The following is a 23,122-nucleotide window of genomic DNA, read 5'->3' as shown; positions in this document are numbered from 1 at the left end:
GTCGTTTAGACCCTTAAACATGCATGTCAAATCATTCTGAAATGTCTCTTGTGGTGTATCTGTTGTTGTTCTGGTGTTGACGTATATGAGTGTCCTAATCCTTGAGTATGGGCCCGGGTGGGTCTTGGCTGCCAGTACTGACAATACTGTTGAACTTTCTGGACCTAATTCAATGAAACACTGATGAAGGAAGGTGTCCACTTGACAACCCATATGGAGTGGTCATAATGGCATCTGTCTTGTTGTTTTGTAAGCGTAGGTGGCGTTGTTGTTTTGTTGTGGTATACGTATACATAATAATATATGGCTATGTTGTTCAGTATCAGTACTGGCATATGGCAGTTATTGGTTTGATCACTGTGGGTCCCCAATGAATATCACAATGCATATCCATAATTGTCTGTGTGTAATTAGCATTTAAACATTTATTCTTTGATATAGTTAAACAAAAGTGTTAATCCAAGCAGAATTATCTGAAAAGTTATATTGAATTTTAAATTTGTAAACTGCTCCCTCAAAGTGCATCTGTTGTGTACACGAATGTCCCCCCTGACGTGAGCCACATTTTGGAAACTAAGTGTTTGTCCATTTCCAATGCTTCTGTTTGTTTTTTGCTCAGTTGCTTTGAGGAGCATTGCTCCCTGGGTTTACAGATCAAGGCCTGCAGGAAAACGTGTTTGTGTTTCGGTGTATGTTTACCCAAGAGGGACCCTGACAGGAATGTGTCGTTTTGTGGGTCATTTTCTTGGAGAGAGAGAAGATAACAAGGAAACTATTTTGTCATCCTATGACGTATGAGACAGTCTGTTCAAATGTCTGATTCATGGATCATGTAAAGAATCCTCCACTCCATTGCCCATCAACACTGGCATGTTGGTAGTTTCAAACACTGGTTTTTAATGAAAATGTAAATCAGGTTTCTCGGCAAAGTATACTTGCGTATACAAGGAATTTGATTTCTGCATTTATCCCATCCGTGAATTAGTGAACACACAGAGCACACAGTTAGCACACAGTGAGGTGAAGCACACACTAACCTGGAGCAGTGAGCTGCCTTTCTACAGCGGCGCTCGGGGAGCAGTGAGTGGTCGGGGATCGAACCGTCAACCCTCCGGTAACCTGAAACCCTAACCAGTAGGCCACGACTGCCCATATTTCATATTTCAGGCAATCCGTTGTATTACTAAAAATGCAACTCTCCAAAAAATTAGTTATGACCTCTCTTTGACACACAATTTTGACAAAATGTTGAACTTTTTTTAATGTCTTGCATCTTGAGTGAATGAGTTCTCCTGCTATCTGCTGTGCGTTACATAAGCCCTGACTGAATAGCCAGTACACACCGCGTGTCACATTCCCGTGTGGAATGGTTTATTTTTTTTTGCCCTTTTCTCATCCTTGTTTCACATGTGGATGGAATACCAAGAACCTGTGCCAGAAGTGCTTTTGAGAACCCCCAACCCCTGTGTGCATATCTTCACTCCATCTTCTCACCCCTCTCCTCTTTTTATTAAACCAAATAGGTGGAACGTGATAGTGATGGGAGCGGCGCTGACCCTGCTCTATGTCTGTGCGTGTCTTGAGGCCTTCGGGTTTGGCCCAGAGGCTGCCTCGGGTTCGTCCACCCAGAGACCCGGGTGAGTCCCAGCAGGCCAGGGGAGCCATAACGGGCCACTACAAAAGCTTCTTCTGTCGCCCATGTTGGTTAGCAGTGGGGTGCCGGGCCTCCTCGTAGTCCTTGCAGAGGGAGTGGTGTGTTTACTGAGAACAGAGTGCGTGAAGGGGGGGCCTAGAGTTGGTTACTGTTTTTCCAGGTATCCCATCAGGAGCATCCCAGAGCCCCAGATGGCTCTAATTACCTTCTCTGTTTCATAATCCTCCTCTACAAAGAGCTCCCCAGCCATTCCTCAGAGCAGTTTGCAGAACATTCCAGGTATTGTTAAGCACAAATGTCCAGTTAATCAAGCATGTGTTAAGCTTTTTCTTATCCCACGGTTCAGCATATGCCAAGCTCAGTCCTTATACTCTCAGATTGAAATAAACGTGAACTTTTCCTCTCAAATATATGTCTCACAGAGAACTTGAATCAGGTAAGCCTACTGCAACACATTGTGTGGACTAGCATAAGACTAGTGTGTTCTTAAAATGTCCTATTTTGGCATTGGGGCATTTGGCATTTTGGCATTGGGTTTCACAAAGGTGCCCAAGGGCCAGACAAATTACAACAATGCAAGTACTCCACCGACAACCTCTTTGAGGTTGTAATGTTGGTCTTTTGTGGGAAAGCCCTTTAGGGAATGACCACTCTCGTCCCACAAGACACTCTCATTAATATATAATCATGTTCAACATGTTTGTGTTTTGACCTTTCACCATTTTCATGAGAAATTTTGGACATCTGTTTGTTATTTCTGACCTTCTCAATCTCCCCAAGGTGTAGCGTTTTTGTAGAGAGGGTCACTGAATGGCTGTTGGCAGGCGAAAGGATGTTTTAGCACCAACATCTCAAGGTCTCAGTCTTCCCATCTTTTCTTTTCTTTTCTCCTGCTTCACTTATTCTCTGTCTGTCTATCTGTCTGTCTCTCTGTCACACACATGCATACACACACACGCATGCACACATATTTCACAGTAAAAATAAATAAAACAACTAAGACAAAAAAAAAACACTGGAAATCACACAAAAAAACACATGCAGAGTCTTTGACTTTGGTAGTTTTTGTTCAGTAATGCGCGCACACACACACACACAAATTTTACAGTAAAAAATAAACAAAGACAAACAAAAAACATTGGAACTCATACCAAAAAATACACATGTATGCAAGGCAGAGTCTTTGAATTTGGTAGTTTTTGTTCAGTGATGCACGTGCGCACGCACACACACACACACACACACAGCTACTCTTCTGTCTTTAAACAACACTACTTCTCATCTCTCCCAGACCTTTTCTTCATTAAGCATGATCCACTGTACTTCATTTCTGAACTCTCTCACACAGTGAATTCAACTCGACCCTAACCAAAACAATGTGTTCCACTCAGTATGTGACTGATTGCATAAATTGAGATGCACCACTAGAGAGGTGAAGAATGTAGTGACCCAACAGTTCATGGATTAAATTTTCACAGAGATTTGCCATATTACAAACTAACTGCCATGGTGCCACTGCACTGCAGGCTTTCACCTTGGCAGAGATTTAGCAGTCTGGAATGTCTGGCACTTGTTCAGCTGTGACCACTCCATGTTCTTTTTAATGATGAAACAAATGCATCCTGATGGATAATGGGTGTTTAAAGGCCAATCAGGCTCATTCTTTTTCATTCCTCACACTAACTGCAAATCCTGGTACTGACACAGAATAAAATTGAAAGATCAAAATGACATGGTTATGGTGTTTGTCAGATGCTTTCGTCCAAAGTGACTTACAGTATATGAACACTATAGGCTATAGTTAACACTAGATGTACCACAAAGCGGTACATAATATGACCACCGCTCAGTCCTGCACATTCTCTCCGCAAAAATAAATCTCGCTTGTCAATTGGTCTCCATCTCCTACTCCATCCCCTACTCTTGCCACTTTTGTGTATGTAAATGAGTGTGTACATGTGTGCGTTTGTGTATATGCATGCGTGGGTGTGGGTGTGTTTGTGTATGCGTGTGTGTGTGTGTGCCTGCCTGTGTGTGTGTGTGTGTGTGTGTGTGTGTGTGTACATGCGTGCGTACATATGCCTACATGTCTACTGTGTGTGTGTGTACATGCGTGCGTACATATGCCTACATGTCTACTGTGAGTGTGTGCATACCTGTGTGTGTGTGTGTGTGTGTGTGTGAGTGTGTGTGTGTGTGTGTGTGTGTGTGTGTGTGTGTGTTTTTATATGTGTTAGCAGTTAATAGAGGAGTTAATTGTGTACTCTTTGGCTGGTTAAACCAATGAACAATGAATTACAATAGCCAAGCTGGAAAGAACCATGGTCTGCACAAGAAGGGTTAGAGGTTAGGGTTAGGGTTCATGTGTCATGACAGTGTCATGTGTTCATGTCATTCTTATGTCAATACTGTCAAGTAAAGTGTTACTGGATATACCAGTATGACTTTGTGACTAAGGCTACATGCTCTGAAAATGCCATCAAATGTGACACCTATGTGCTGATTTAGCTGAGCTTCGTGAAGATGAGCCAAGCTGGATGCTAATCTGTTCGGGAATAGCTGCATTAGCTGGGAACACCAAAAGCTCTGTTTTAGAGAAGTTAATCTGAAGGTGTTGATCTTTTCATCCTGGCTGAAATATCCCTAAGGCATGCAGAATTACGATCATAAACGGTAGTCCTCAGGTGGGAAAAACAGGTAAAGCGTATCATCTGCATAGTAGTGATGGGTAAATCCATGGGAGTAGATGGATCTCATCCAATAAAGTGGTGTAAGTAGAGAAAAGAAGGGGTCTTAATACTAATCCTTGAGGCATACTTGTTTTCAGGTCATGTGACTTTGATACATGTCATTTCCAAGACATACTGAATGAACGTTCTTTGAGGTAGGATGCAAACATATTAAGAGCTTTCACAGAAATTCCTCATATAATGTAGAGAGGAGAATGTCATGGTATACAGTAGCAAAAGCTGCAGATAAGTCAAGTAAATGTAAAACTGATGACCGAAACATTGAGAGTAGCTAAGGCCACTGCTCATTCACAGACAAAGGAGCAGTTTTGGTACAGTGAGCACTCTTGAAACCAGACAGCTTAGGGTCTAGTAGGTTTTTCTGAGATAGGAAGTCAGAGACGTGCTTGAACACCAATTTCTCAAGAATCTTTGACAAGAAAGGAAGAAGGGAGACAGGTTCATAGTTCTTCACATCAGCTGAATTGAATGTTTCTTGGACAAAGGCGTAACCCTTGCTTGTTTGAAAGATAAAGGAACTTCTGTGTAACATGCGTGACCCCGCCGACAGAATAGTAGGTCTGATGGATTGGAGAAGACTGGATACAATGGGATCCAGAGCACATATTGTTGGACGACTTCGCTGAAGAAGTAAAGAAACTTCTTCCTCATTAAGAGGAGAGAAAGAGTCCAATGATGCTGCATGTTTACACAAGGCAATGCTCATTTTAAAGGCTCATCAAACTGGGCACTAACCCTAGCATCTTTTTCAATTAAACATTTTGCAAAGTCATCTGCAGAGAGAGAAGTATGATGTCAGCGGTGAAATCGCATCTGTGAAAGGAAACCATGGTCTTACAATATCTACCAAAACATATATTTTCATTTAGTTGCATAAGCAATGTATTTATATTGCTGTTATTGTACACACAATACAGATGTTGTCACGTAAATGTTGCATTATCTTCCTAAAGGGTTGTCCTTGGGTTTGAACTGTTTCCTAACCTAACAGATTCAATGTTCAGGTAGGTGAAGAGGTCACTGTTCTACATGTCCATCAGGTGTATACTGTCTCTCAAACAAGCAGTATTTTGGAATGATATAAACAGGTTGAATTCTATTCAATCCTGACCAATCGTTCAGTTTGGTTCAGTCAAAATGTGTGACAGGTGAATCCCTAGTTGTATGAAATCTCATTGTAAAATGTTCATATATCATGTTTTATTCCCACATTTTTTAATAGGATTAGCCATAGCCAAGGTCCACTGTGGTCATTGGCTTTGATTTTGAGCGCCACAAAGTGGATCAATTTGTTTTTGCTCTTCTTATGAAAGGTCAGAGATATAACTCTGGATATAGCTGTGAATGTCATGGCCAACATAGGTGGTGCTCCGGGCTTTGGTTCCAGCTCCTAAATCTGCCACAGCCTAGGACTGGCTGGTTGTAAAAGCTCATCACCATGGTGATGAAGGCCACAGTGCAGGGAATGAGAGGAAAGACAGGTGATGAGATGCATTTCAGGTGTCTGTTGTGTCCCTGACTGTCTCCGACTGACTGCATTTGTTTATTTGAACACTAACCACTTTTTAATCTTTTTTTAACAATAAAGTATGGTGTCATCCTTATTGTGTATGTATGGTAATTTAAGTCAACATTATAAACTGACATATAGGAAATCAACGTCTGATACCCAGTTCCTTACCTGTGTCTGGCAAATTTCCATTGCTATTTTAATCCATGAACTAGAAAGTATATTTGTCTTGTTTGCAAGGCATGTTGCTTCACCCTCCAGAGTAATGGCCAAAGTTCATTGGTCTCCGTTGTATGGACAAAAGATCATTCTGAACAGTGTGAAATTGAATAAATACAAAAGCATGATTTATTCCAAGACACATGTCTGAGATCCAGACAGGCAACTGCTCATTAATCTTTCACACCACATAACAGCACCATTTAGTTGCACGGTGATGAGCACAGGGAAGAGGACAAGTGAAGAAGCTCTGGAGAGACCTGTATGGAGAGTTGAACTGACTGAGAGATCTATTCAAACACAGTGCCACTGGTAAGCCTGGAAGTTACAAATCCATTCACAAATTAACAGATTTGTCTGATTTTGTGAAAGTTTGTTTAGTGTCAAAACAAGGCTGTATTGTCTGTAACTGTAGCTGGCTTACTGTTAACATGTGTATGTTTTCATCTTCAGAGTCAGAGACAGTTATCAGCCCCCACCCCCAACGCTATTTCGGAACAGGAACCACAACAGAAAAATTAAAGCAGCATTGGGCTGAGTGCAAGTTAATTGGCTGGTTGAAGATCTGTAATAAGGGCTATGTCTCATCTTTGTCTTCTTACTGCTTACCTTAACTGTCCTGTAAACTGTGTGCCAAGCTCTTCAAAAAGATACTCTAATTTGGTCCTCTTATTCCCACATGTTATTTTCCAGTGACAGTGCTGCAACTTTTTCCTACTATGATGAGTAATGTAATGCTTAATAACACACTAGTTGTAGACCATCATTGATTTGACAAACGTTGTGCCCCCTAACTGTTGGCTCCCAGTGGGCTACTGATCTGTGCCAAGAATTATGTTTTTGTTTGGACTACTACACCTTCATACTTTGTTTGGTCATATTAAGTGCAGTGTTAGATAACCACCAACCATATCTTCACACCACATATAAAATTAGAATAAGGATAAAATCTTAGTTCACAGGACCCAGAAAGTACAGTCCATCCAGTTTGCATGTTAGTTGGTTAGCCATGAATTTTCTGTACTGCTGCTACACAAATAATATGATACGCATACTCTCTCTCACACACACACACCATGTTTTAAATATGGTGTGATGGTGCTAATCTGCCTGAATGATGTACTGCGCTCTACGTCCCCTCTCACCTACTACGATCCTCTGTTAAGTATGTCTGCTGTGTCAACCTCCATTAATGCTAAGAGTCTTCCCCTCATTGGTGGAATGACTTGCCTAGTGTTCTGCTTTCATGTAATAGTTTTGGGACTTTCAAGAAGTGTTTAAATACTCATCTGTTCACCTTGCACTTATAGATTAATTTTCTTACAGAGTTATGTATTTATTCATATGTTTATTATTATTAACATATATATTTAACGGGACAATGCACAGTATACCTGAACCAGATTGTAGCACAAAGGCTAATTTATGTCTGTAGTCCCTGGGCAGGAGTTAATGTTCTTACAAGGAAAAAATTAAAGGCTAACATCACAGACATGCAGTACATTAAGCACAATCACAGTTTACACAGATTCCTAGGACTAAGAGTAACATGTGGACATTAAATTGTGAGATGGACAAAGAAGGAAAAAAAATATAAATATGAAACACTAAAACATAAAAAACGGTGAGTAAAAAGGTTCACAGTGCTGGTTTGCTTTTTAACAATTTCTTAAAACTTACTTTAAAAGCTGTGAATGTAGTGCTTTGTGTTAACAGGAATACTATTCCATTGACAAAATATTTTTACTGAAAAGGCAGTTTGACTAAAGGTAGCGTGTCTGAACAGACTTGAGCAGTACCCCCTTGTTGATGCTCTCGGAGTCCTTGTGTTATTTTTGCATTGATTAACACATTTCTTAAGGGGTGCTTGCTTGTATACTTTATAGATCAGTGACATTGTAGTTGTATTTGTCTGAGACCAGGTTGTCAAGCAATATAAAAGGTCGGCTAAAATCATAGAATGAAAATACAGTTTGGCTGCCTCTGTAGTCATCTGGTTTCTAATCAACTTAAAATTGAGAAGATTCCATTTGACTCTTCCATGGACTTTTTAATGTGCTTTTTAAAAGTTAGGTTTGAGTCTAAGTATTTAAAATCATCCACTATTTGTAGTTGTTTCCCTTTAGCTATATTTCAGGCTGCTGAGTAGTGTTTTTTCGTGGGGAGAAATTACATGCAGAGTGTTTTTGTGATATTTAAGGTTAAACAAGAATAATCCAGCCAGTCCACTATTTGGTCCATTGCTCCGTGAGTTTGTAAGCAGTTTGTGGTTTTGTTTTAGCATGTACATGAATAACCGTGTCATCAGCATACATTTGAATGTTCACACCAGGGCATACTGAAGGCAGGTCATTGATATACACTAAACAAAAGTGGGCCATGATTGAACCTTGGGGCACCCCTATTGAACAGCTACTCTCTGAGGAGAGTGTACCATTAATTATGGTGCAGTGTTATGGTTTGTATGTTTATGGTTTTTATTCATATGAAAACTCATTAATTTCATTGTTGATATTGTTATTGCTTTTATTTGTTGTTATTACTATTACTGTTATGCTTATAGGTGTTTCAATTTTATTTGAATCAAATGTAGTGATAAAATGCCAAATACCATAACCATAACCATTATGTCCTCAATTGTGATTTCAGATCTCCGTTCAAAGTGATTTTACCTGAGCATTTATCCCCAATTCTTACCAGTCATTGAAATAACATTTTCCTGGAAACATCCTCTCCACGAGCACACACTCACAAACACTGGGCATTTAGAGTCAGGAAGGGTAGAAGCAGCGGTCCAGCCTCACCCACTGCGGAAGCATTCAATTAAAGCCATTAGTGCAGTGTAGTGGAGCCCAGAACTCCATCTGACAGGGTCCTGCTACCCGAGCACTCTGCCCTCTGCCTCTCTCCTCTCCCTCTCTCCTCTGCCTCTCTCCTCTGCCTCTCTCCTCTCCCTCTCTCCTCTCTCCTCTCTCCTCTCCCTCTCCCTCTCCCTCTCTCTGTTTATGTTTCTTTCTCTTTCTCCAGTTGTGTCTTCTCTCTTTCTCTCAGTCTCTACACCCCTGGTTAAACAAGGAGATTGAGTTGACCGGACAGCATGGCCTGAGGAGCCTTGCCGTAGAAGCCCATGAGGCTAAGCTGGCCAAAGCATGCTGCTGTAGGCAGTCTTGGACACATCCAGGACAGCTGGCAGGATGGGAGCATGGGGAAAGTTACAAGGCAGGTTCCTTATTCGGTGTAGTAGACTGTGGGGTGGTAATGCAGACCATGATGGTGGATGGGGTCTGGTGAATGTAGAGTTGTAGCTCAGGCTACAACAGCTACTGTGTGCTCCATGTCAGGCAGGCATTCCATGGCACAAATAGCACTAACAGCTGCAACAGAAACCAATGACTGAATGGGTTTATCAACCCCTCCCCCCTTCCAAATACCTCCCCCTTCTTCTGGTGTACCCTCTCTCTCCTCCCACTGCTAAATGCTAAAATTAAACCTGAGAGAAGCCATGAGCCTTGAAAGAGGGATAGCTATTCAACAAGACACACATTGGACAATCTTTCACCTGTGCGAACAAACAAACAAACAAACAAACAAACAAACAAAGAAAAGCCAAGGCATTAGGTCTGATGTGCAACACATTATGTACAGATAAACACAAACACACACACACAAAAGGACCCAACATAATAACTTCCGGATAGCTTCTGGATCTCAATTTGCTGCCATAAACACAGGTTAAGCCTTCAGAGGAACCGAGTCAGGTCAGAAGGACATAAGATCATGCCTAGACATCCTGACTCTTAAGGACTCCTCCCTCATTACAGTTGTGAAGATGAGCTGATTCATGTTTTAGAGTTATGTTTAGTGTGTCACACAATGGGTACAATTCAATTTGTACATCAGCAAGTACAATGGAAACAAATGTGTAAAAATGTTCCTGCAGAAATGGCCACATGTATCTATTATGACATGGGGGACTCAGCTCCTACCTTTGTCTAAATGAGAGCATGTGGGGGAAGGGGTCACAAAAGACATGGCTGAGATGAAGTGATAATGAATTCACATGAGTTTGGACAAAATGAAGAAACCTACAAACCTACACGAATTTATCCACAGTTGGCAGATTTCTGAAGTGATACAGTAACCTGTCAGACTAACATTTTACTTGGCCAACATAGGCCTATACAGATGATTAAGTGGCTTGTGGCTACCACTATGGGAAAGTAGCTCTTTTGTTATTGGCTGATTGAAAGATTATGTCAAAATAGTACAAATCTGCCAGTTCTGGTTGGGCACATAACACTTAAAAGGTCGTTGGCATAAAGCACAAATTTGAAATCTTTGAGGCGTTTAAAAAAAAAAAAAAAAAAAAATTATTGACGATTATTTAATATTAATTCAACAAATATTACTGCAGATAAATATGCAGAAACGCCTGTGGATATATTGTTAGTGCCCCAGTGATAGTTGGGTATACATAATGATTCATTGATCAATTAACAATCAACAAAAATCAACAAAAGGAGAAAAATCATCTGTTTGGATGGGCGATGAAACTAAGGAAACTCATTTGGAGACGCGCGCTTTGGAACAAAGACACAGGATTGGGAGGCCGTCTTTTTGAGGCGGGACCTGCACAGTCCCCTTCTATAGCTTCTTCGAGCGCGACAGAACCTCTGTATGGCAAATTCTCAGATCTCAGAAGAGAGAAAAGGGCAGACGGTTGACATAAGCTGTGTTGTCAGCAACATTACGCACACGGCTGAACGCTAAAGGGGATTGTCGAGTTAAAGGAGAAAAGAAAGTTAAAGAGTGAAGACATTTTGACTGTTGAGGAATTTATTTAAACAAGTGCACCTCTACTCCCTTTTCTGGTAAGATACACCAAGGCACAACACAGAGCTACTGCTGTTTTGAATCATCATTATGGTCTCATGGTTTTCATGGTTTTCATGGGAAGTTCCGTAATGCATATGTAAGGAATCATTTGAAGCCAACATTGGGCTATATATCTAATTTCGTGCATGTTCCTGGGGTGAAAAGCCGCCCTCGATTATTGATGAGGAGGATATGGTCGCCATACCATGCTGAGTCTCAACACAATGTCTCTAATTATGGTAGACGCTCAGAACAAATATCACTTCCATGTGTACCACTGCTGCAACAAAACCTTGTCAGTCATCTCTTCGTTTCGTTTGTTTGAGAACCACAGAACATAGAAAACCTAGTAATTTCAATGTGTCTTATTCTGTACGTTTACAACTGTTTACGCGTCTTACGCGCAGCAACAGCAGTGAAGCACTGTATTTGACGATGATTTTATCATGCCAATCAGTTGTCAACATATAATACACATCGTGGTATGATCGAGTGTGTTTCTTAACCGAAGTATCTACTTTTCAATTGGTGTTCAACACGCCAGTGTTTGGAGGATTAGGATATGTCAGTTTATGTCTACAATGATTTAGCTACGAATGGAATTTGACACTTCACCACGTGGAGTGAGTTAAACAGAAAAGCCCTTCTCATAAACGTCAGCGTATTTTCCGAAATGCTTATGAATCTAATATTTTGGTAGGAAATACGCTAATAATCATTATCTTTTATGTTATTATTATTATTATTATTATTATTATTATTATTATTATCATCATCATCAATGACAGCCAATACAGCATTCTTGAATGTCTTCCTCCATTATCTGTGTACATATTGGCAAAGCCACAGAACTGTAATTACTAGTAGCCTTCACTCTTTGAACATGGATCATTAAAGAATCAAAGCAGCTGGATTCTCTCTGTCCATACAGTGAGTGAGGCAACAAGTGGTCCATGGTCCAGACTGTAAAAGCTGCTCCAGGCATTGTCAGTTATAAAGTGTTTATAGCTGAAGTCTATAGTTAGTGTGAGTATAGTGCCCCCTTGGCTTATCTATTTCAACAAGGAAAAATGGTTCAGAAAGCCACTTGTCAAGTGAATTATCAGATCAGCTTGTCAATATTCCATGGTCAGATCAGGTTATATTGTCAGTGCAAATGTTGATCTGCATGAAGACCTAATTGATTCAACTGAGCCAGGGGTGTAATGATACACAAAAATCACGATTTGGTATGTACCTCGGTGTTGAAGTTATGGTTCGGTTAATTTTCGGTACAGAGTATTCACAGACAATATTGTTGATGCTCAACACAGATAAACAAGAATAATATTTTGAAAAGGTTATATAACTAAACTGATAACTGGTCCACCACTAATATGTTTGTGTGGGAACTCTTAATTTGAATCATGGTAGGCTATGCACACAAAAATGCCTACTGTTGATTACTGTTTAAGACTGCATTCGGTACACATCTGTATTGAACCTAATGTCCTGTACCTCAACGGTATGGTACTAATATGTGTACCTTTACACCCATAATCTAAGCACAAAGGTTTCTTCTTTCCCCCCAAAGATGGAAAGCTCTATGGTGACATGAAATTACTTCAACAGAACTATTTTGAGATGCTTAAGAAAATATGTTGACAAGCTCTGTTTACAGATAACATGGTAACAGTAACAGGGCAGTTTAACCGTGTGTGAAATATTCCAGTAATGTATAGGAAGACTCTTTAAAAAGTATATCTACAAAGAAGCAGAGGGTGCTCTCTTAAGAAAAGTTTTGTGTGTGAATTTGTTTAGGTCAGTATTACCCATCAAAGACTTTGCTCTGAGCAAACATGCAAAATTCAGTGACGTGTGGCTGAAGACCTGGGAAGGGTGAAAAACAAGGTAGTGGATTGGTCAGTTTGGTCCTTTAGGAGGATTTCATCACTGGCCACTGATAGTGTTCTCCTCAACCTTGCGTGGTGAGAAAGGTCCAGATGAGACCTCTTTTCCAGCTGAAATAGAGTATTACTAGCCTGGCTTCCTGGGTCCTGTGGTAATCCAATTTATATTCCTCTCCTCGTTTTCATTTATATTCAGTCTGATTGGTGCCATGTATTTTGTATAAGCTGCCAGTGTTTCATTATTTAACACATCTTTCTCTTAGACTCTTTATTAGAGGAGCATCCTAATGTGCTGAGCACAATATCAGACAGAGCTTACATTAAGATAATGTTTCTGAGACATGTCAGACATGCTGTTATGTATGACAGTATTTCAGAGGTATTTGTTTTTATATGGGTTTGGATGAAGACATCATCTTCAATATTGTGTAACTAAGGTGATCATTTTGGAGATAAGTCTATCACAATGTATATTAGATTAGAAACTGCCTATTTCTGTTGACGTTTTTTTTAAAACTAGAACTACTTTTGCTCAGTATATAAGATTACCAGTATATGTGATGGGCGTCAATAAATCTATCCAGCACAAAAGCTCAGTAATTGGCCCAAGCTGCCTCTATTATTCTGTGAATGCAAGAAGTTATTTCCATGCTCCCCTCAGAACATGGCCAGCTGCCAGCGGACTATTTCATTGTGCTGCATGGATGTAGCTCTCGGGGTGGGGTGGGGTGGGAGTTGGTGTTGGCAGGTGGGGCCACACTGTCCTTCGGGGTAATGCATGTCCTGTGAGCCTGTCAGACACTCAGGTGGGTGGTGGTGGTGCTGATGGGTCCGTCCATGTCCGTCCTGGCAGATGAAGTGCACTGGAGAGGGGTCAGCCTGATTACGAGGTGTCCAGCCAGGCATGAAAACACATGGTTGCCAGGGCTATTGCCAAGCACCAAAGCTGTGGGAACTGGAAGGTGTGAAAACCTATCATGGTGTTTTTTGTTTTTTTTTGGGTGGGGGGTGGTCTGGCCTCCTACCGGCTGTTGAGAATGTAGGGGAGAGCAACATGCTTCCCCCCCCTTTCCCAATATTCCCCTTCACCTCAGGTGACCACTCCCTACTCTCACCTTGCCATCCATGAGAAAGGGCAAGTGGCCCCCGTTCTGCAGTCGCTATGAAGCACCCTGGCATTTGCACACTGTTGAATGATGCCAATTGATTTGTGTAGTAAAATCACTCCAGGATGTCCTTTGTGCTTTTGTCAGGGTGAGGGGGTGGTGTGAATGTGAAAAGGTGTCTACGCTGGTGTAACCTTTCGCTGTTCCCTCTCACGTGTTGGACACAGATGAGGGGAAGATGTTGCTAAACCACACTTGATATTTCTGGACGCATTTCTTGGCAAGTTCAGGATGTGTCTTTGGCAGGGCTACCTTCTGGAGGAAAGTCCTAGTGGTAAGATCAGTATGTTACACTTGTGCCGTTAATGTTGATGCATCCAATGTTAGCTGATCTCCAATCATTGGGTTACTTCAGCCTCAGGATAGGGTCCACTGATTTGGAAGAGAATGAGAACTACTAATCTAATTCTCTATCTTTATCTGAGGGAATATGATTTCTCCCTGACCTCATGTGCTACTTGTGGTTTGTTCTAATTGAAGTGCATGTGTAACTGGAGTTGAACAGCTGCCGTGCGGTCAAAAACAGTCAAATGAGGAACCACATCATTGACTGTGGTTGGCCCATCCCATAACACACCACAATTCAAAAACTGTAGTGAGGTATCTTTGGTATTTTAAGTGATTATTCTCAGTCAACTTCAGAGTTAAAGTGCGGGCCACTCTGGAGTCTGGCACCCACAGCAAGTAAGATTAAAGTTTATGACATCAAGTGGATTGTTGTGGACTAGACAATGACATCAAGTTGATTGTTGTGGACTAGACATCTTTGTTCTCATGGTATTTGGCCAGGCACTTATGAAATATTGCTTCACTTTATTATGGTTCACTTTATTATTAAAGGTTCAACTCAGTTTTTTCTTCAGTGTGTGTACGCACACCCCATTAATCCCCCCCCCTCCCCACACTCACACACACACACACAGAAGCACACATATACACAAAAACAAACACACACTATGCACACAATTATGTACATACACAAAAGTTGCAAGAGTAGTGGATGGAGTAGGAGATGGAGACAAATTGACAAGCGTTATTTATTTTTGTGGAGAGAATGTGCAGGACTGAGCGGCCGTTATGTTTTGTACCACTTTGCAGTACATCTAGTTGTTTATTATTTAGCTAGCATGCAGCAGCCAGAAAAGTTGTGGGTTCAATACCCGGCCCTTGCTCTTAAGCTAGGCACTTAACCCCACGTTGCCATGGGAAGAGTGGCCCTTTTAATATAACTGACGTAATGTCTGAGTCGCTTTGGATAAAAGTGTCTGCTAAATAAATACCGGTAAAAGTAAATGTAAGTCAAATTCTATTCAAGCCCCAATGTAAAATTTATCTGTGCTGCTTTGTATTGGGTGTTTCACTGTAGAAGGGTGTGTCACCAGCCCTGCCTACCTCAATAACATTACGTAGCTCCAGTCTTGCTCTGAGATTCAGTGAACTCAATGATGAGCTGTTTAATCTATTTGGGACATGATGTTGACAAATTTAGCCAACTGCAATGTTCTAGACAGGGAAGAGCTTGGGCAATGTTTGTGAAACTCCTCTGTACCAGCGTGCTCCCAATATTTGCCCAATACTGCTGAGTAATCATGACTGTCTTGTCAGGGGAGGTTTGGCCAGTCATTCACCAATTTTAAAGATCAGTACAAATTTGGGAAAGCCTGGTCAGTTTGGCCTATTCCAGTTTAAATGTGTACCCACAGATGAGACACCCATCCACCCATCTGACCCCCATCCTATAAAAGAAGCCAACTGCAGGTACAAACACCGGCCTCTTTGGTAAACAGTTGGACAGTGTTATTACATTTATTGGAAGATATCCACTTGTTTTGGTAGCGATTTCTTTATCTATATAATAATCATACACATGGTTATACGTGATACTTCCATTTGAAAATGATTGGTGAATGTTAACTTTAGATTGTACAATGACAAGAAACACTATATAAATATAGCTGCAAGCAGCAATGTGGGGGCCTAGCAGTACTAGCAGGAATGCCATTGCCACGGCATGGGCAAGCACTCACAGCAACTTTGATGGCAATTGGATAAAGAATGGCTGAGATATAAGATCATTTATTTCATTACAGCGCCCCTAGAGGCCAAATTACGTCAATTTCTGTGCACGTTCTGACAATCAAGTACCGAGTCACTGTACCAAGTTTGTCAGAAAGTGAGCTCGTATCTCGTATCTTTGTCAGGAAGTGAGCTCGTATCTCAGCAACACTTTGATGTACTAAAGCCATACTTGGTACAGTGACTCGGTACTTGATTGTACCGATTGTACTCGGTTCAGTGGTACTTGGTACAGTGACTCGGTATTTGATTGTACCAGTAGGCCACGGCTGCCCCCAAGCCTTGCTGAGATAAGAGTTCACTTCCTGTTTGGCAGCTTTATCGCCATATTTGATTGGCTGTCACGGGCAAATAAACTTGATTTGTGAAAATCGGTCGCACCGTTCAATGGTCACATGCGTGAATGCGAGTCCAGTTTCAACCCATTGGTGGCGCTAGAGTGTTAGACATAGAGTTCTGTAAATTGGTGAGAGTGATCATGGGACGGTCCTGAATCAGTGAATTTCATAGCCAAATTTCATAACTTTCGACCCAGCAGTTCAATTTTCGGCCACATTTTGACCTCTTGGTGGCGCTAGACGGCTGGGTTTAGAGATTCGCAAATGAGCGTGAGTGGTCAGTGGAGTGTCCCGAAGCTTTCTGCCAAATTTTAGCACTTTTTAGTCAGGCGTTCTATGGGCTGCCATAGACTCCAATGGCTTCGCTGCTAGGCCCCCAATTAGATAAACCGGAGATGTAAGACCAACAATGAAACATATAAGAACACTCACCATAATGATGGTAATTAGGATGAACATTGTCTGTAGACTAACTTAATTAGCTCTATCAGGATAATTGAATTCAAGCAGGACTTTCAGCACCTTCTCATAGCTCTGTATGATAAATCGTGATCAACATCAACAACTCTGGCTATACAAATGTCACAGATGCATCTACACTTAACGTCAATTTAAACTGCCCTGCCGAAATTACCATATGATTGCTTTATACTGCAGGTCCTGTGGGAGTTTTTTGCCCGTCTGCAATTATATATTGTCATTGCCGTATTAGCTGGAACACCAAGTGGGAAAGGGACTTACAGTAACTATAGATGTGAAGTTCAGAATGCAAATGGCATTGTTGCTAAATTAGATTAAATCTAAATTAAATTGGATCTAAATTATACTGAAAAGTGACTAAAGTGTCAAAACCTGGGAAAAGTTTGAACATCCAATTAACTGAAGCTGAAAAGATAAGAGGTGATATGTGATTGGTTACTTTTAAGTCAAGTTTGTAGTCATAGGGGCATTCCCAAGAGTTTGATTTATCAGTTGCCCAATGTTTAACATGAATTAATCACTTATATTATTGGGCTTCACCATTAAATACCAAAGAATTTGGGGAAAATGTGTTTTAAAATGTGCTTTGGGGCAGTCGTGGCCTAGGCTTCGGGCTGGTAACCGGGTTGCCGGTTTAATCCCCGACCAGTACGGCTGAAGTGCCCTTGAGCAAGGCACCTACTGTAACCCCTCACTGCTCTTCGAGCGCCGCTGTAGTAAGGCAGCTCACTGCTCCGGGTTAGTGTGTGCTTCACCGCACTGTGTGGGATGGGATAAATGCAGAGAGCAAATTCCTTGTATACGCAAGTATACTTGGCTGAGAAACCTAATTTACATTTTAAGGTGCTGTCAAATAATAAAAATAACAAAATAGTCAAATAGCATAACTAAAAGAGGACAAAATCCAGTAGATACTGTACACTATTACAATGATGATGGAAGGCTTGAATATGAGTTGTTTTTGCATTATGCTACCTCGTCCAATGTGAGGCCATTCCAACAGTCTGGAGGTGGGAATTAGAGGTCTGAAGAAGAACCTATGGGCATCTGCCACTGGAAAATAAAATGAAAACAAAGTCTTGAAACTTTCTAGACAGCTTTCCCTTTTTGCTGAGTCATGAAACATGGTCAAGTGTAGGCCTAACCCTTTTAGACCTTGTCAAATCTCCTCTTGGGCCTAACTGATGGAGAGAAAGAGCTTTCCTGTCATGCCTGGGACCACCAGGAGGCAGTGGAAGCAGAAGAATTGTAATGAGAACTGCCCGCTGTCATTCATTATTGATGTTCTGGCACGCTAGTATTCAGTTCACTCTGAAGCCACATTAATCTCGACTGCTCCTTGTGAACAAGTCTAGTGCCCACTGGTCTCAGAGTGTGGCCACCCAGACGGAGGCCAAAAGTTGCCAAAAGTTAACTGCCACTGTTGCATGTGTAAATATGACTGTTCTCCAGAAACCTGACATTTCTGTAAATTTATATACTTACTGTATATACTAAAGATATAATATGTTGTTTGTTAGGAATAGCAAGAGTTTGATTTGTTTTACATGGATTAACAGTTAAGTTTAACCATTAAATTAGAGGTAGTACTATCGGTAACACTTTACTTGACAGTATCGACATAAGAGTGACATGACACTGACATTAACACATGACACTGTCATGATGACACATGAACCTTAACCCTAATCCCTAAACCTAACCTCCACCCCTTAACCTAACCTCCACCCCTTAACCTAACCCCCATCCCTAAACCTAACCTCCAACCCCCACCCCTTAACCTAACCCCCATCCCTAAACCTAACCTCCACCCCTTAACCTAACCCCCATCCCTAAACCTAACCTCCAACCCCCACCCCTTAACCTAACCCCCATCCCTAAACCTAACCTCCACCCCTTAACCTAACCCCCATCCCTAAACCTAACCTAGGGTTATTTACATATTATTATATTATTTTATTTTGACAGTTTACCTTTTTCATACCCTTATTCCCTTCCTTGTTGGTGTGGTTGGATCCAATCGGCCAGTGCACTCACAGTCACCCACTCCACCAAATATCATGTTCCCCTAACTTAACCCTAATCCTAACCTCTAACCCTAATCCTAACCCTAACCATAAACCTAACCCTAATCCTACCCTAACTTGTTATGACAAAAAGCGAATGCCACTTAATAACAGAAGTGTTATGTCATTAACGTTTATGACTTGTTTATGACACGTTCATGATAGTGTCATGTCACTCTTATGTCGATACTGTCATGTAAAGTGTAACTGTACTATCAAATGCCTTGTCATGGAATTGATTTTTCAGGCGTGATACTATATAAACATATTGCGGTGCCTACTCTCGACTACTGGGATGGTTAACACCATTTTTGTTTGTGGTTAATTTCGATGCTGTTTACTTGCAAATAGTTATGGGCAGCCATTCACTTTTATTCTAGAGTTAAAGTCATGTTTCCCTCAGAGATGAAGACCAGCTTCAGAGTGGACACATTGACTAAAGCTTCTTGTTCAGGCATCATGAGGTCCTTGTTTGATGTGATCGAGAATTACTGTCCAGTTATGGGAAATCACTATGAAATTCCAAATCCCAATGTTAGCAAGTAATTTCCATGTTATATGTACCGTTCCTACGGTCATGGAAAACCTGGAAAAGTCATGGGGCCCTAATTTAAATGGTTGGCAAAGGGCAAAGTCTGTCAACAACCAAAGGTTTCACAACTGAACTAGTTGTCACGTGGCATGTGGGAGCTTTGAGCTGACTCATCAATGTTTGCGCTTCAAATCTTGCCCATGGTGTTAAATTAGCCAATTGATTTTACTTAGTTATTAAATTAACATTAGTCAGACACAAAACTTTGCACTTTGCCCATCTTTCAAATTACGGCTCACAGAATTATAAAATCCCATTTTCCAGGCCTGGGGAAATCAAGGAATTCAGTAAACTCATTCAAAGTTTTGGAAAACTCATGAAATGTCATTTTGTCATACCAGGGATATGTAGTTAGAAGTTAGCATACATCATGTCAGAAAAATTGAGCGCTTCCTTCATACATATCGAATGGAGGGGGAGAAAGCACATGTTATCCAATCTCGTTGTGTAAGTTACTTGGAAAGTAACCTAAGTCACCGGTGACATAAAGTCAGCAATTTTGGTCTTGAAAAGTTTATCGAAAAGTAATGGATTTTTTTTTTAGACAAAATGGGCGGCAACACTATACATGTAAGGCTGCTTGCATGTTATTGACATGCAACCACCCCCACCCCCTCCTCCGGTGACCCTGGCTTGACCGTTTCTCTTACCAGTGGAGTTGACTCTCTCTGCCATTGATAGAGCTGGGCCTAGTTGCTGAGTTAAGTAAGGGCTATATTTATATTCATAAACAAAAATAAATACCAGCTAATCCACATTATGCATGGCTGCCACTGCTGCTCAACGGCATACGATTTGGGCTTTGGCAGGAGACATCTTTAAGAGGGGTTCCACAACACATTAGAGATCAAACTAGAGGTTTTCAGTCAGGTATGATGGCTGCCAAATATGTTTTCCATAGTTGAGTTGTGGCTTTAATCTGAATAAGGCAAATGGGAAAGTATTTTAGGTCAACGTAATTTCTGTTAATCTTAACATTGATTTGAGAAGTTATTCTTGCATTGATCATTTTCGGCCCAGACATTTTTACATGAGAAGAATGTGTTTTTGTCCTTTAATAGTATTTCAAAGTGCAGAAACATGCCAGCATGAGTGAGGGTGAAAGGAGAAAAGATTGTGAGGAACTGTTTGTCAGTAAGCAATGGTGACATGTTCTCAGCTTGCGGTATTTAAGACACTTCTCCTTGCTCTGTTTCTCTCAGATTCTTTAATCCAATATGTCATCCATACAATCACCCTAGACAATTATATGGTACCTACAGTAACTATTTGTTTACTAGTGTTGCATCGGTGTTAACCAACGTGTGATTAGTCACATCGATTTAGTCTGTGGGTGGGTGTGCTCCGTCATGATTGACTGGACTTTGAGAAGCTTTGCAACATTTGTCATTTGCAATAGCTCAACTGCTCTGAGTGCTTTGGACTTGAGCCTGGATGATGATGTCATCACTAGAGTTGGTGAAGCAGCGGCATTTGATGTAGGTAGTAGTGACGCACCATATAAAGGCAGGTGCTCCTCTAGACCCAGGGAAGGGAGGGTGGGGTTGGGGGTGGTAGAAAACCCATAGAGGTGGTTTTCCCTCGTCACATTATAGATCCCTATGACTCTGGCTCTTGAGTCACAACGCCATTCACATCTTTTTTTTCCCAGTGAGAGTGATGCTTTACAGTGAAAGTCAGCTTGGCAGGTATTGACGGAAAGCTACTCAACATGTTCAGGACTTTACCGCGACCACTCAGCCCAGGAGTGGGGCACGGAGAGTGGGGCCCAGCGCAGCCTGACCCTTGAGGATCTGGGTCAGTGTTCGTTGTGTGCTCAACACACAGTGAGTGTCAGGGCACACTAGTTCGGCACACCATGATCTTTGTCTTATCAGAGACAATGGCAAATGGCAAAAGGCCTATTAGCCAGAATTCACCAGACCAGACCAGACAGTTCATGAAAAGAGTCTGGGTACCCATAATTGGGAAATGTTTCCAACCCTAGCATTGTAATGGGTGTAGTCTTTGCATTATGTTTGAAATCATTTGTGCAACCTAACTAATCACATTGATCATGGATTCTTAAAATTCCTACATCGCCCACACACACACAAATACACAGACACACATACACTAACTAACTAACTAAACTATTTGCATACTAAAACTATTCATTAATTAAACTATTTCCTTCCACCAGACACCACTGAGATTGGATTAGCCTTTTGCCGGATCAGCATTTTAGGAGAACTTTTATCCAGCATGGAACCTGCCCAATCAGAGATGAGCATCCTGCCCAATGGGAAGAGTCATGACCTGGCGGAAGACATGTGTGTACCAGTGAAGACCTTGCTTGAGAAGGAGCAGTAAGAACTAACCTCTTTGCTCTGTTGTCATTTTATCCATCGATATTCAACACTCTCCTTGTTGCTCTTTAGCAGTTATGATTCTTCTCTCATACATCTGGAGTTATAGGTTCCAAGACTTTCTTATTTGACTTGAATACATACTGTATGTTGCTGGAGTGAAGATATTACTCTAGGTAGACGCAAGTTGTGTAATTCGATTGTGGGTCTGCCAGAATGGAAATCAAAACACAAAATAGGAATGACAATAGTGCAAAGATGCTTGGAGTGTTGAACTCAGGCTTGCTGGGCGTGTGAGTATGAGTGGAAGCAGTTGTAGCACTTGTGATGTGTGTGTGTGTGTGTGTGTGTGTGTGTGTGTGTGTGTGTGTGTGTGTGTGTGTGTGTGTGTGTAGTTTCGACATTGGGATGTGGTACTGTGCCAACTTGCATGGAAAACAGACATGCCTGCCTCCTGGCCGAGAATAACGCAGATGTGTTTCCATAAATACAGATGCACCTTGCTCTGACCCATGATTTACCTATAAATATTTATCAGTTATCAGCCTAAACAGCCTGTATGTGTGGATGTGCTGTAAATGATCTGCAAAGCTTCAGATCTCTTGACAGCCTGATTTGAAAGCCTGGATTCCTGACCAGACCTGTTGTATGTTACAAATGGAGTGGCCTTGACTGTGATGTTGACGTGGGCCTTACTAACTGCACGTCTACTTCATCTTTATGTTTTTGTTGCCATGATGGATCTTTCCCTCCCCTTCCTGCCGCCCTCAGCAATGGTACTCACAGCAGCAGGTATGTGAACCAACCGCATGGATGTTACACAACATATGTGAAGCTAACGGAATGCTCTTGGACTCATGGCAGGTAATAGAGACAAACTGGTGCTTTGCCAACTGACTGTTGTTGTTTTTTTTCTTTTTTGTTTTGATTCTGCAGATTTGATGACCCAGAGGGAGCAACAGCAGAGAGTGAGGAGTTCTTGCCCAACGGTGATGGCAAGAAGCCTGTACGCTTCACTGACGTAAGTGTGATACAATGTGTGTAGGATAGGATAGAGGGAGCTTATGTGAATGAGAGTCTCTTTCTCTTTCTCTCTCTCTCTGTCTGTCTGTCTGTCTGTCTGTGTGTGTGTGTGTGTGTGTGTGTGTGTGTGTGTGTG

General features: G+C 41.4%; 1 protein-coding gene across 6 annotated transcripts in view; it reads left to right on the top strand.

The window, feature by feature from the left end:
• Positions 1–10,779: 10,779 nt before the first annotated feature.
• slc38a3b (solute carrier family 38 member 3b) overlaps positions 10,780–23,122 on the top strand; it is a 29,973-nt gene continuing 17,630 nt past the window's right edge. The window contains exons 1-4 of one of the 6 annotated variants that reach the window (XM_048254906.1): positions 10,780–11,004; positions 21,798–21,963; positions 22,735–22,755; positions 22,900–22,984. In XM_048254906.1, coding sequence (XP_048110863.1) covers positions 21,860–21,963; positions 22,735–22,755; positions 22,900–22,984 — 210 coding nt within the window. In that variant the 5' untranslated portion in view covers positions 10,780–11,004; positions 21,798–21,859. Of the gene's footprint in view, positions 11,005–12,945; positions 13,050–14,279; positions 14,338–21,422; positions 21,442–21,797; positions 21,964–22,734; positions 22,756–22,899; positions 22,985–23,122 lie in introns of those variants that run through there. The other 5 variants (XM_048254907.1, XM_048254904.1, XM_048254903.1 and 2 more) reach the window with 5 other exon arrangements.

Source organism: Alosa alosa, chromosome 10 (genome assembly GCF_017589495.1).
Source record: "Alosa alosa isolate M-15738 ecotype Scorff River chromosome 10, AALO_Geno_1.1, whole genome shotgun sequence".
In the NCBI taxonomy this organism is placed as follows: domain Eukaryota; kingdom Metazoa; phylum Chordata; class Actinopteri; order Clupeiformes; family Clupeidae; genus Alosa; species Alosa alosa.
This window is presented reverse-complemented; position numbering and strand designations above follow the sequence as displayed.